At 41.3% G+C, this 13,697-nt stretch overlaps 1 protein-coding gene across 3 annotated transcripts in view; it reads right to left on the bottom strand.

Moving 5' to 3' along the window:
* Positions 1-508: 508 nt before the first annotated feature.
* AHCYL2 (adenosylhomocysteinase like 2) overlaps positions 509-13,697 on the bottom strand; it is a 207,666-nt gene continuing 194,477 nt past the window's right edge. For all 3 annotated transcript variants that reach the window (XM_034964968.3, XM_034964969.3, XM_057302685.1), the window contains exons 13-17: positions 7,767-7,865; positions 5,765-5,833; positions 5,566-5,644; positions 4,144-4,264; positions 509-3,668 (exon numbers count right to left, since the gene is read on the bottom strand). In XM_034964968.3, coding sequence (XP_034820859.1) covers positions 3,662-3,668; positions 4,144-4,264; positions 5,566-5,644; positions 5,765-5,833; positions 7,767-7,865 — 375 coding nt within the window. In that variant the 3' untranslated portion in view covers positions 509-3,661. The remainder of the gene's footprint in view (positions 3,669-4,143; positions 4,265-5,565; positions 5,645-5,764; positions 5,834-7,766; positions 7,866-13,697) is intronic.

The raw sequence follows: 13,697 nt of genomic DNA, 5'->3' as shown, positions 1-13,697 counted from the left end.
GCTATCAGAAAGCTACCCAAAGATGGTTACCCTACTGGCAGTTGAGAAAGAATAGGCAATTGAATTATCCTTTGGTTAAATCAGGCAACTTGATTTAGAGACAAATCTCTGCCTGATGCACTTCTTTCTTCCCTTTGGCTGGATATAATCAGGTCCTAGTTATCAAGGTCCTTTGGTCCCAAACTGGGGGATGCTGATTTCCTGCATTTTTCAACTAAAAGGGAGTCAGGGACCTAGAACTATGGTTTAGTTTCTCTGAGTTAAGCCTACAGTCCTCGACTCCCCAGGGTGGTGGTTCTGAGAAGACAGGTTCTTTACACACACAGCCAGGATGCGCGTGTGTGCTGGCTGGTAGGAGGGGAACACGATATTTATTAACTAAGGTCAAACATGCCTATTGGTAACATTTTCACATCCTTGCCCTACAGCAGGATCTCTAGTTTGTTGCCCAGAGATCTCTCTCATCTCTGAATTTCTAGTTCACAGAAACAAGAAATACCCTTAAGAGTCCATGTTAAGAATATTTTATTTGTTTTTTGAGATTACATAGTCATTATTGCTGATCTAATACAATCACTTAGACATAAAGATTTCCAAGAACTTCTCAGAAATGGTGATCTTTAGAAGTTTTATTCCTTTCAGTAAGATGACAGAACTAGATGATTACGTATATAGATATATATATATATGTATATATAGAGTTTAGAACCTGTCCACATATAATTTGCTGGTGTTGCCTATTTTCCTTCCGTAATTTTCCTTTATTGAAAAAGCTTAATGCAACAATGCATTTTGATTCCTTTTTAAAAACCATGGCAAAGTTAATTTTGAGAAAACCACAGGAGCAGCAATATCAGATCTGTTTAGAGAAAAGCGAAGCAGCATAAAAGCTTTGCAGGAGTATGTGGCCATGGGGAGCCGTGCTCATATGGGCAAGTAGGATAGGGAGGGAGGAGAGCAGAGGGAAGGTAGAGTAGATACATTTTTTTTCTTTGTTTAAATGAAAAAAAGAAAACTGAATATCTCCATTAAGAAGGCAAAAAAGTGCCAGGCACGGTAGCACACACCTGTGGTTCCAGCTACTCAGGAAGCTGAGGCAGGAGGATTGCTTGAGCCCAGGAATTTGAGACCAGCCTGGGCAACATAGTGAAACCCTGTCTCTAAGGGTGAAAAGAAAAGAAAGAAAGAAGGCAAAATATTAGCACAGATTCATTGTAGAGAAAATGTTATGTATCCTCACAGACTGGAGCCACATACAAAGACATAAGTAGCCTTCTTTCCCATGCTTCCAGATAACCAGGATGCATCTAAGGTAAGAGGTTGGAGGAAAGAAGACACATTGCTCTGATTCCAAGGGTAGAGGGAATAATGACCAGATTTCAACCCTAAGATAGGACCCAAATACTTGGGAGGCTTGTGGTTCTTTCTTCTTAATGGTTGATAACACAGTGTCCCTACAGAGAGGTCATCTGAAACTCAGAGGCAAATAACTCATCATGGGCAGCAACACTGGCAACCTAACTTAGAAGCCCAGTGTGGCCCCTTTTTTATTTGGAGTGGGTCTCTTCACTATAGCAAGGCAGAATGTACTCTTTAAGTACCAGCACATAGTAAGCTCCAGAGAGCAAGGCTTTGCTGAGAAACAGCAGGTTATGATTTTTGGTCTAAGAATACAATAGGCTAGAGACCATCTATCTGCCAAATGGAATCTGCTCTGGATATAAGATAAGGTACAAAGATCTGAATCCCTTGCTAAAGGGAACCAATTAATACAAAAATCAGGACTAGGTAGGCAAAAGGAAGAACTGAATGGCTTAGTGGAATTTTTAGCATTTATGATCTTCCTTACAAAAAAAGAATATAACCAGTACTTGCTGAGACATATGGCCTCTGAAGAACTGTAGTCTATGGGCTGAGCCTGTATACTATTAAATGAGGCAAACAGTCATTTACCAAAGTTCCACTTCCCTACTTCCGAAAGTAAGGTCACTTTCAGACTAGCTTTGAGAGTATATGTGAAGACCAGGAGAAGTTGGAGAGGGTGGAGGTAGAAGAAGAGAATCAGGATGGGAAGGTTTTGGTGATCATGCGTGGTCTGGTGTTATCTTGAGTCACCTTGGTCTTGAGACTTTGAGGCAGACCAGCATAGGAAAAAAGTGGGAAACAAACAAACCTGAGAGTGTTAAAAAGGATCGGTAAGGGGAAGAGGCTTATTTAATTCAAGTTTCCTAGGGCCAGTCCAGACTAACTCTTAGAACCAATCTGGTCCTAATGAAATGCTTGAGACCAACAGATCAGTCTCCAAAAGGAATCTAATTTTTGGGGACATAAAATGTCACGCTGCCCACACCACATTACTAATTCTTTTTGTAGCACTGGAGTTACTCAAGAAACTGACTCTGAAATACAGAATCATCAAATGGAAGAGGTTAAATCATAAAAGATATGCCAGCAGAGAAGACCACAGATCAGACTGCAGATCTCGGTTTCACCCATGGCAATGGCCAAAGGAATGAATGTCTGACGAGGTTCAAACTAGTCAAATTAGCTTTGATAATCTGGATACAGTTTACAATTTCATCTCTGTATCCCTCAGCCAGTCAAACTGCAATGGCCTTCCTGGGAAACAAATAAATATACTCTGCTTTGTTAGGGTATCAAGCTGTGAGTCTGAAAGACCTGTCCCATTTCCAAAGCCTATCCCCCTGAGTCCCTGGAAAAGTATGCCTTTCCCTACTCAGTTTCAGACGTAGCTTTAGGCAATAGCAGGAAGTTTCAGGAAGCAGTGTTTCAAAACAAGCTCTCCTTTTCTGAGATAGTGCCAATCTGGAGGGGCTTCCTTGGAAACTATCCAATCAAATGACAAGGAAGTAAAACTATGGGTCCCAGTGGAGCTGGCCCCACTTCCTGAGCAGACGTTGGCTGAATTAGAAAGACAGCAGAACAAATGTCTGACAAATACCAAAACTGTGGAGGAAATAATGGAGGCACATCCCTCTTGCAACCAGAAAGTGTTAAAATGGACATAAATATTCAAGGAGAAGAAAGGAGTCCTGGGTAAGAAAGGAGACCCCTGGTAGGCACAGCACAGCTGAGTTCTTGATGTAGCTTGGCAAAGCCATAAATAACACTCCTTCCTTATTAGCCTTTATATAAAGAAGGCAGTGATAGTGACGGTCAAGATTGGGAACCCAATCTTGTGTGAAACACTGGCCATGTTAATTCCAAACGGCCTCACCCGGGGAAGGGCCAAGCTGAGAAAAGCAGGTGCTGAAAATTTATTCCAGAAAACTCCAGGGAATAGGGAGTATGGAATCCCTGGACTAACTCGTGAGCCTGGACAAGAGGAAAAACGGCCACTGCTGAGGATTCAGTCAATGGGGAATGATGCAAATGATGCACTGGGAGCAGTAACCCCATTTCTTTCCTTCCTCAGCCCATCCTCTGTGGCTTTCATGGCCCTTAGGGCAGTAACCACACTCTGGGCCAACACTACAGGCACAGGATTCTTGATTTTAATAAATAAATAACCTAACACACAGGGTGAGCACGGCAGGCAGCTTTGATTGGAGAAGCAGCTTGCTGGATTCTTTCTTGTATAGTAGTGGAGAAAAGGCTTGGAGTTCTATTCCTTAAAAATTCTGGTTTGAGTTACAGGAACTTAATACCTGGAGGGAAAAAGAAAGATGAGACTGTGATGTTATCAGCTAATGGGGATGCTGGGACATGAAGAGCCTGCCTAAAGGTGTAACAGGGAGGCAGAGACTTTTCTGGAGTGTACAGTGACAGGAAATAACTGTGTTTCCTTTTCACATCATTGAAAAAGGCCAATATTTCTCCATAAAGAGATAAAAATCATAGCAACAAGATGAAATGGGGAAGGGAATTGAGGAAGGGGAACTTTATTTAATGAGGCAAATAGCCACTTACCCAAACTCCACCTCTCTATCTCCAAAAGGCAAATTCAGGAAGGGGAATACTATTTAAGGCCTTGAAGAGTCTTTTGAAGGTGGCAGTGAGGGGAAGTGGGTTCATTTTTCTGAGTTCATGTAAGCATATGTGGTTGGGGATGCAAAGACCAATTCCAGTGCAGGAAGCTCATCACTGCCCAGGTGTCCCTGATTTCTGGGGAGCCCAAGGCACCTGTAGTAATTAGGCTTGAAGGGCCCATTCTTGTTGAGTCCCAGATACTTGGCCTGTTCATCTGTCAGCTCTGTCAAGTGGGCATCAAAGGTAGGCAGGTGTAGGCTGGCCACATACTCATCTGGAACAGACCACAGAAGCCCTGGTATAAGCATTCATGCCTTTTATCTGATGGCTATTGTCCCCAAGCTAGGCCTTAAAAAGTTCAAAGACACCTTCTAATTCCTGGAGCTGAATGAAAAAGTTCAACCTTCGCTCACTGGTCCTTAATTCTAAGGAATAGCTGCCTTCAGCTTCAAGCCCAGTGCTTTCCAAAGCCTTAATAATTCATCCTTACTAACTCAGCTTTGAACCCTGCCTTCCAGAAAAGTGCAGGAGAGATGAAAGAAACAACAGGCATTAAGATTTAAAAGAAGGAATAGGATAATGTGGGAACTAAATAATGGGAAGCTCCAACTTGAGTTTTGCCTTGGACTCCATACTTTGGGTCATTTAAAACAACTAATGCCTGGGGAAACTTGAATGGAAAAACTAAGAAGGATACTAAATGGGATAAATGAACTGTTTGCTTTGCTTTTAGTACTCTTAATTCTTATGGGTTTCTGTTCACATTCTATTATCTGACTACATAGTACTTATTCATAATCTTATGTCATTTCCTATGTATTTGTTTGGTCTCCCAACTTCATTATACATTCTGTCAGAATATGGACTGTGCTGTTGCTTTTATATCCTTCTAAAGTGTCTACTAAAGGGAAAATGTATCAACTTTTAACAGTTGTTATATACCTAGTGCTAAGGCAAAACAAAACCAGAAGCTTATTTATTACCTGATCTTTGCCTGAGGAGTTTATAAACACACTGTATCAGTTCAGGTGCTTGAGGCAGGCTCTTTAAAAATTTAAGACAGGTTAATGTTTCTCTTATACAAAACACCCACATAACTAAATAGCTCCTATTCCACATCTCTCCTTTGGCCTGAAGCACTGGGATTGGTGTTGGAAGGTGTAGTAAGAAAGTCTTGTGTCGTCTGAGAAAAGTTTGGTAGGGGCTATTTGGCAGCCTAGAATTGGAGTAAGTCAGATGTCACAAGGTAGGAGATGATTCTTCTCTTTTAAGGGAAGATTTTTTTTTTCCTCCTTTGAGATTCCCACATAAAGATACTTTAAGAAAAAAAAAATCCTTAAAATTCACAGGCAGGTAAAATAAATCACAGCATAATATCACAACTTTGCTAGGGCAACACATGTAGAAAATGGGATAAATAAATGGGAATAGCACCTAGGAATCCTAATTCCTACTTTACAAGATGAAGGTACCTTTCTCCCCCCATCCTTAAGTAAGTTAATGCCCCCAAACTTCCTTTAGCCTCAGACTCTGAACTACTTTGGTAAGGATGGAGATGGAAGAGTATATACTTACCCATCTTCTTGGGCAACAGGTAGACATCCTGCTTATAGCGACCCTCAGGAGCATTGTAAAGCTCTATCAAGGCAAGAGCCTAGAAAAGCAGAGAGATGGATGCTGATGTGCCATTCATGGCAATCTACCCAAGCAAGTGAAACCTGGTGGGTCTGAGGACCCTCTCCAGACTACTGCTATCCCACTCTGGAAGCCTTACCTGAGTAGTAGCAGTGATTGAGAGCACAAATGTAGGCACTGTGGAGCAGCTAAGGTTCAGCAGGCGGCCCTAGTGATCAAAGGTGAAGACACAAATGGATTAGGACAAAGTTGCTGGCCTTTGAGAAGTGAGGGAAGAGAAGCATGACCACCATTTTCCAAACACTTCCTGACTAACACTGCTGGAAAAAAAGCAGCTATTCAATATATAAGAACTAACTGACTGACATTTAAATGAAACCACTAAAATTCTGGAAAATCTGATGAAACTAATAGCTAAAAGATTTCTGGAATTATTTAAAAAGGAATACAGATGGTCATATGACACTGAGGCTTATGCCAAATATCAGTATACTTCTCTTGAATTTTCCACTCTCTATAGCAAAATATCCTCCTTCTGAGGATCGGCATTCCTTTTAAAGACTGTCTTGAAATAAACAATGATCAGTCAAATCCAGGGACAATCTCTCCAGGTTGTGAGGGGAGGTATATTTGGACTTAGGAAGCTGTGATGATTGATTGATTGATTGATTGATTGATTAGATGGAGTCTCCCTCTGTTGCCCAGGCTGGAGTTCCATGGCATGATCTTGACTCACTGTAACCTCTGCCTCCTGGGTTCAAGTGATTCTCCTGCCTCAGCCTCCAGAGTAACTGGGATCACAGGTGTGCACCACCATGCCCGGCTAACTTTTGTATTTTTTTTTTTTTTTTTTTGTAGAGACAGGGTTTCACCATAGCTGTGATGATTTTTGTGCTTCTCCTTCAGTTTGCTTCTCCTGAATTCAAAGACAGCATTGTCAGCCTTGTATTTTGAGTTGGTGATTCAGACAGTAGAAGAACTAGAAATTGCCCCCAATGCCACCCTTTCCTATTTTGTTTCCTATGAAGCCTGACCACCTTTTTGCTCAACCATCTAGCCAAAAACACCCATGGTACTTGCTTTTGTCACCAAAATTACCAGGTGGGACCTCCTAGGGCAGCTAGAAACAAGTCATCAGTCAGCAGACTGACATCAAAGCTATTAATGCATATTTGGCAATCTGCCCATCTCCTCCTCATATATACGCCTTCCTTGTGAAGAAATATTTCAGTCCCTTTACAAATGCCCTGAAGTATCTGAGAAGATGAGATAAAGTGAGGAAAATGTGAAGAAAACAGTAAGGACACTAAAAACTCCTAACTTATGGGCCCCTAGATAAAGACAATGTATATTTTACATTTTCATATTCAGGTTCTTTAATATAAAAAAAGAAAAAAAACCAACTGAAAATCAAAATTGAGAAAAGTATTATTATCCTCCTTGATATTTTGGTATCTTTCTCTGAAGAAGAGAAAGCTTCAAGGTAAGAATAGAAGGCATCTAATATTATAGCTGTCAGGAATCCAGGACTAGGGAAGAGGAGCTTTTAAGAAAGGAAAAGTGGTCAAACACTGACATGGAAGCCAATAAAATGAAAGTCAATAGTGTCAATGTGAGCTAGGAGCTAGGATGGGGAAATATCAATTGAGCAATTGATATCTAGGTAGGTACCTACTACTCATCTGGCTCAATTCAAGGGAATGGACCTTCAAAAACAGGGAATCTATCAGTAAAAACATACATTCCCAGAACTTGCCTAAGATAGTCCTGGTTACAGTCGGGCATATCTACTTTGTGCTTAGTGATTAAAACATCCCACAAGTGACATTATCTCTTTGAATGCATCACTCAAAGTGGCACTGGTTCTATCTGTGAATTCCTTCTATAGTAATAATTATCTAACTCAACCTGTGGATTGACGTGGAGAGACAGGATAATTGGTGAAAAGTGGGGAACCAAAATAGTTTCTTAATTGCTGAATGAAAAGATCTTTCACAATTAGAAGTAAAATCCATTGGGAAAGTAGTCAAACTTGTGCTTAACAGAGGAGTTGAAAGTATTTGAGAACATGAGGAGGAGGGGACCTGGGTATTGCAGTCTCTCCTGTTGTGGGGGAGTATTTTTGCCAGTCTCAGCCTTACCTCTGCCAGCAGTACTATCCTCTTGCCATCAGGCCATATCACATGGTCAACTTGAGATCTCACTCGCTCCCAGGTCAGTTCTGGTGTCCGCAGACTCGCCTGGAACACATACAGCAAGTACAGCATTAGCCATAGCAAGCCCCACTGTGGGAACAAAAGATGTTGAAGGGAGCCATTTCAAATAGCAGGTTGAAAGGAGCAACCAACATGCCAGATGGAGAATACCTGTCCTGTGTTGGTTAGGACTGTTCCATTTCAGGGAATTTAATCTGAGGCCCAGCCAGGGAGGGATCACTCAGGATGTCATTCCACAACATATACTGTGTGCCCACTCTCACAGTAAAAGGTGCTATGGGAAATACAAAAGAAACCAAAGACATGGTTTCTGCCTTCAAAAAGCTTGTACTTTAGCCAGGGACACAAAACAATACATATGTGAGAGGAAAAAAATGCCCTTAAAATACTTACAAAGCAACATGCAAACAAGTGCAAATTAATACAGTGCAAACTGAATATATAAGTGCTGAAGAAACAAAGAAAAAAAGGAGGAACATAGCTGAGTGGGTTTAGTAAGAGGCCAAATGTCCTAAACATAGCATGCTGGGGCCCAAGGTTCTGCCCTCATATCCGAAGGTCCCAGGTTCCACCTTTTCAATGATGGTGGTTCACCCTAGTTACAGAAGCTTTGTGACCTAAGTGCAAATGTGAGGTAGCCTTTAAAGAAATGCTTAATGGTAGAGTAAAGCTCCCAATGGCTCACCCTCCTTCCATTTCTGTATATTGTATATTCAGAGAAAATGAGAAAAAAGGTTATGTTTTTTTAACAGCAGCAATCAAATAACAGCCACGGGGTGTAGACTTAAGACAACACCTTCTTTCTTCCAATAGGCAATGCCTAAAATAGAAAGTGAGTTCATATTCCAAAACTACCCATTGGCTCATTTGATAAAATTAAGAAGCTCTGCCAAATAGTTTTTAGACAAATAAAGAGAAACGCTTTTAGTTATACAATAATGATTTACAGGGTACATACCATATTCTAGGCATTGTAGTAAAGAGCATGAATATCGAAAAGACTGTGGATTCCTTTACTGGGCTGTGAGCCACTTATGGACAAAGACAGTATCTTCTTTTCATTTTTGTATTTCAAGGTTTATTTAAGCAAACAATGGGATGCTAAAGTTTAGAAATTCATGATTCCTATCCCCAAGGAAGTACCAATCTAGTGGGAAAGACATATACAATTATATTTCAGTGCATTCAGAACTATATTAATGGTGTGGACCGTTTCTTTATTAGGTAGATGGGAAACACATACAATTTCTTGAAATGTCAAGTTTCATAAATTGGTTCAACCTTTCTGGAGGACAATTTGGCAGCAGCTAGCAAAATTTTATATGTACCTAATCTTTGACCAATCAGTTTCACTTTTTTAGGGCTCTATCCAATAAAAACACTTGCTCAAGTTCAGAAATATAAGTGCCCAAGAATGTTCAATCCAGGCTTATTTGTAATAGTGAAAAATGTAAATAAATAAGGGAATGGTTAAGTAAATCAGGGTAGTTCCATATAATGGAATATTATACAACTCTTTTTTAAAAAGGTACTACAGCAAGGAGCTCCAAAAAAAAGACAGACATATATGTGTTAACGTGAAAACCATTCACTATTCTTTTTTTTTTTTTTGAGACGGAGTCTCACTCTGTCACCCAGGCTGCAGTGCAATGGCATGATCTTAGCTCACTGCAACCTCTGCCTCCTGGGTTCAAGCGATTCTCCTGCCTCAGCCTCCCAAATAGCTGGGATTATAGGCACCTGCCATCATGCCCAGCTAATTTTTATATTTTTTAGTAGAGATGGGGTTTCGCCATGTTGACCAGGCTGGTCTCGAACCCCTGACTTCAGGTGATCTGCCTGCCTCAGCTTCCCAAAGGGCTAGGATTACAGGCGTGAGCCACCGCACCCAGCCCACTCACTATCAAGTTGCAGAACAATATAGTGTAATCTCAATTATGGAAGTTTTTTGCTTATTTTAAGCATATTTGTAGTGTTTGCATTTTTAAACTAAGCAAGTATTACTTTAAAATTGGAATTTTAAAAAATAAATGTTATAAATAAATACTGTAAATTTAAGGGTTAAAAAGAACTTAAGAGAAAGGCACAGTGGTTCATGCCTGTAATCCCAACACTTTGGGAGGCCAAGGTGGGAAGATCCCTTGAGCCCAGGAGTTCAACACCAGCTTGGGCAACATAGTGAGAACTTGTCTCTACAAAAAAAAAAAAAGAACAGAATTAGCTGGGCATGTTGGCGTGCGCCTGTAGTTTCAGCTACTCGGGAGGCTGAGGTGGGAGGAATGCTTGAGCCCAGGAAGTCGAGTCTGCAGTGAGCTGAGATTGTGCCACTGCACTCCAGTCTGGGTGGTAACAGTGAGATCTTGTCTCAAAAAAAAAAAAAGAATTTAAGCAAACAGACCATTTTGAGAAGTTAAGGATATACAAAGTAGAATCCATTAGCCTTTAGAGCTTAGTGCCATGGAGGTTAATAACCACAAAGAGTCAAGAGATACTCTTGGTGACAATGGCAGTTTTTATTGAGATGACAGGAGTTTAAAGTATTTCAGGTTCTTAGTGTTTCACACCCCTAATTTTCCAGAGGCCAAGCAATCTTGGTGATTGGGAGCTAAGAGCTAAAACCCATCTTTGGAAGTATTCCTTGGGAAGAAAGGTATGGCAGAATCAAGGAAAGGACACTTCTTATAAACATAAGAAAATAACCAATGCTTAGTAGAGGCAGTTTACTAAAGCACTGGAATGGCTATGCTGTAGGTGAAAGCCTGACAGTAAGTTTAAAAAGGGGTTTGAAGAGAAACTTGGTTAACTTATCTCTACCACTGTCCAGGAAGCTTCAATAACCTGCCTATTAAGGCCTAGTCAGCAGTCACATTCCTCAAGAGCAGAAGGGTTTCCTACCTTACGGCTGGCACAACTTGACAAGAATCTCTCTTAAAAACATCCAGTTGTCTTTGCTGTGGACCTATAATCACTAAACAACCTACCAGGAAAAGGGATTCCTGTGCAGACTACCTTCCCAAACCAGGTGTACATCCCACCATAAACTGGCCACTCATTATGCTTGCACAAATTGGTCTTATATAATTCTGAACAGTGCATATCCGTTTTTGTTTTTTTTTTTTTTTCAGGGAGAACAACTGTAGTTCTAGTCCTGTAAAGCACAAAGTCTCAGGTTAAATCGTTCTTCGGCTGGAAAAAATGTTTAAAGCCTATGTACTTACTGGTTTGACCACCTGAATTGTGAAGCTTACAATTACACAGGCCTTCTATGTGATACACATGGGTAAGCAGGCCTGCTTTTTTCTGAGACGGAGTCTCACTCTGTCATCCAGGCTAGAGTGCAGTGGCGTGATCTTGGCTCACTGCAACCTCCGCCTCCCGGGTTCAGGCGATTCTCCTGCCTCAGCCTCCTGAGTAGCTGGGATTACAGGCACACGCCACCATGCCCAGCTAATTTTTGTATTTTTAGTAGATATGGCGTTTCACCCAGGCTGGTCTTGAACTCCTGACCTCATGATCCGCCCGCCTCAGCCTCCCAAAGTGCTGGGATTACAGGCGTGAGCCACCACACCTGGCTGCAGGTCTGCTTTTAAGACAAAGCAAACATATAAAAGAAAGATACGGCCAAAAGGCAGTGGAGAGCATAATCCCTATCCCAGATCCTTCAGTATTCACAGCATTCATATTTCTCAGAAAAAAAATGCAGCTTTCTAAATGACCAACTCTTTTGATGAGCTACTCCTTCTTAAATATGCAGCAGGCAACATCTCAAGGTTAAACTATGAATTCCTACCAAAAAAGGAAAAAAAACTCTTTAAAAATTTTGATTACTAAAAATATCTCGATACTTACCAAATCATTCTCCCACAGTTTCACTGAGTTGACTGGTACTGATTTCCCTCTTTTTCTTATAGTGTGCATCCAATCCATTTAGCAAATTCCATTGGTCACAATGTATCACTTCTTATCACCTCTACCACTTGCCCATCTAATCCAAGCCACCACTTTCTACAGTCAGAAATACTGAAAGAACCTGCTGTTATCCCTATCATTAGTCAAGCTCCAGAGGGTTTTCTTTATACAAAAGCCAGAGTAATTTTATTTTTAGAGACAGGATCTCACTATGTTGCCCAGGCTGACTTCTAACTTCCAGGCTCAAGCAATCCTCCCACCTCAGCCTCCTCAATAGCTGGGGACTACAGGCATGAGCCACCACACCTGGCTTCCAGAGTAATTTTTAAAAACCTAAGTCGGCTGGGCGCGGTGGCTCATGCCTGTAATCCCAGCATTTCGGGAGGCCGAGGCTGGTGGATCACGAAGTCAGGAGATTGAGACCAGCCTGGCCAAAATGGTGAAACCCCGACTCTACTAAAAACACAAAAAATCTGCCAGGCGTGGTGGCGGGCGCCTGTAGTCCCAGCTACTCAGGAGGCTGAGGCAAGAGAATTGCTTAAACCGAGGAGGCGGAGGTTGCAGTGAGCCGAGATTGCACCACTGCACTCCAGCCTGGGCAACAGAGCGAGACTCTGTCTCAAAAAAATAAAAAATAAAAATAAATAAATAAATAAATAAAGACCTAAGTCAGATTTTGTCACTCATCTATTCAAAACCTCCCAATGGCTTCTTTCAGAATAAAATCTAAAGTCCTTAACATGACCTGTAAAGCTCTACATAGCCTATACCTCCTTGAGTTAACTCTTCTCCTCACCCCCTTGCCCAATGTTCCTGCTACAGTGACTTCTTTTCTTTTCCTCAAACACATCAAGCAGGTGTCTCCCTCAGGGTCTTTTACCTGCCATTCTCTCTGAACAGATGGCTTGCTCCTTTATTTCATTCAGGTTTTTTAAAGTATTATCTCCTCAAAGAGACTTCCTTGACTACCCTAACTAAAATGGAATCCCCAATACCCTTATCTTGCTATTCGTCTTCAACACTAACAATAACAATCTATTTCTTTATTATTTGTCTCCCACATTAGAATATATGCTCCCTGAGAGACGGGATATTGTTCACTGTCATTTGTTTAGTAAATTGGTATCTGGCACAGAGCAGAGCAGGTATTCAATATAAATTTGCTAAACACTGAATAAAAATTCGGTTTCAATTACTAGTTGAGTTTGATATTTCCTTGAATTTCATTTTACATGCCCTGTGACACTATCACCAAAGGTTGAATAATTTAACTTTTCACAAGTTCCTCTGAGCATCTCCTTTTCTGGACCATTTAGCTTAGCTATATATCTTCCGCCAAGAAGAACACAAAGAGAAGTGAGAGATGGCCCTTGGCTCATGTGACTGGTAGATATGGGGGCCACCTGGCAATACTTGCAAAACTTGGTCTAGTCTCAACACAGCAACCAGGGCAATCCTTTTAAAATAAAAGCCATCCTTTAAAAATGTAAGTCAGATTATAAACCCTCAACAGCTCCCTAGTTCTCTCAGGATATAATCAGGAGTTCTTACAATGGGCTATGAGGCCCTCTAAGATCTGGCCTGTTACCCCTCTGACCTCATCTTCCACTCTTCCTTGTCCTGTGCTCATTCTCCTCCAAGCACACTGGCCTCCTTGTTGTTCCTCAAACAGACTAAGCACACTCCTGCCTGAGGGCATGTGTACTGGCCTTTCTCTCTTCTTGAAATGCTGTTTACATAAAAATCCACATGGCAAATTCCTTCCAGTCTGCCTCAAACATCATCTTTTTTAAAAAAATTTTTTTTGCCAGAGTCAGGGTCTCACTCTGTCACCCAGGCTGGTGTGCACTGGCACGATTTTGGCTCACTACAACCTCTGCCTCCCAGGCTCCAGTGATTCTGCCTCAGCATCCCAAATAGCTGGTACTAGAGGTGCAAGCCACCACA

This window comes from Pan paniscus, chromosome 6, assembly GCF_029289425.2.
Source record: "Pan paniscus chromosome 6, NHGRI_mPanPan1-v2.0_pri, whole genome shotgun sequence".
Lineage (NCBI taxonomy): Eukaryota > Metazoa > Chordata > Mammalia > Primates > Hominidae > Pan > Pan paniscus.
Note: the sequence above shows the minus strand (reverse complement) of the source record. Positions and strands in the feature narration are given on the sequence as shown.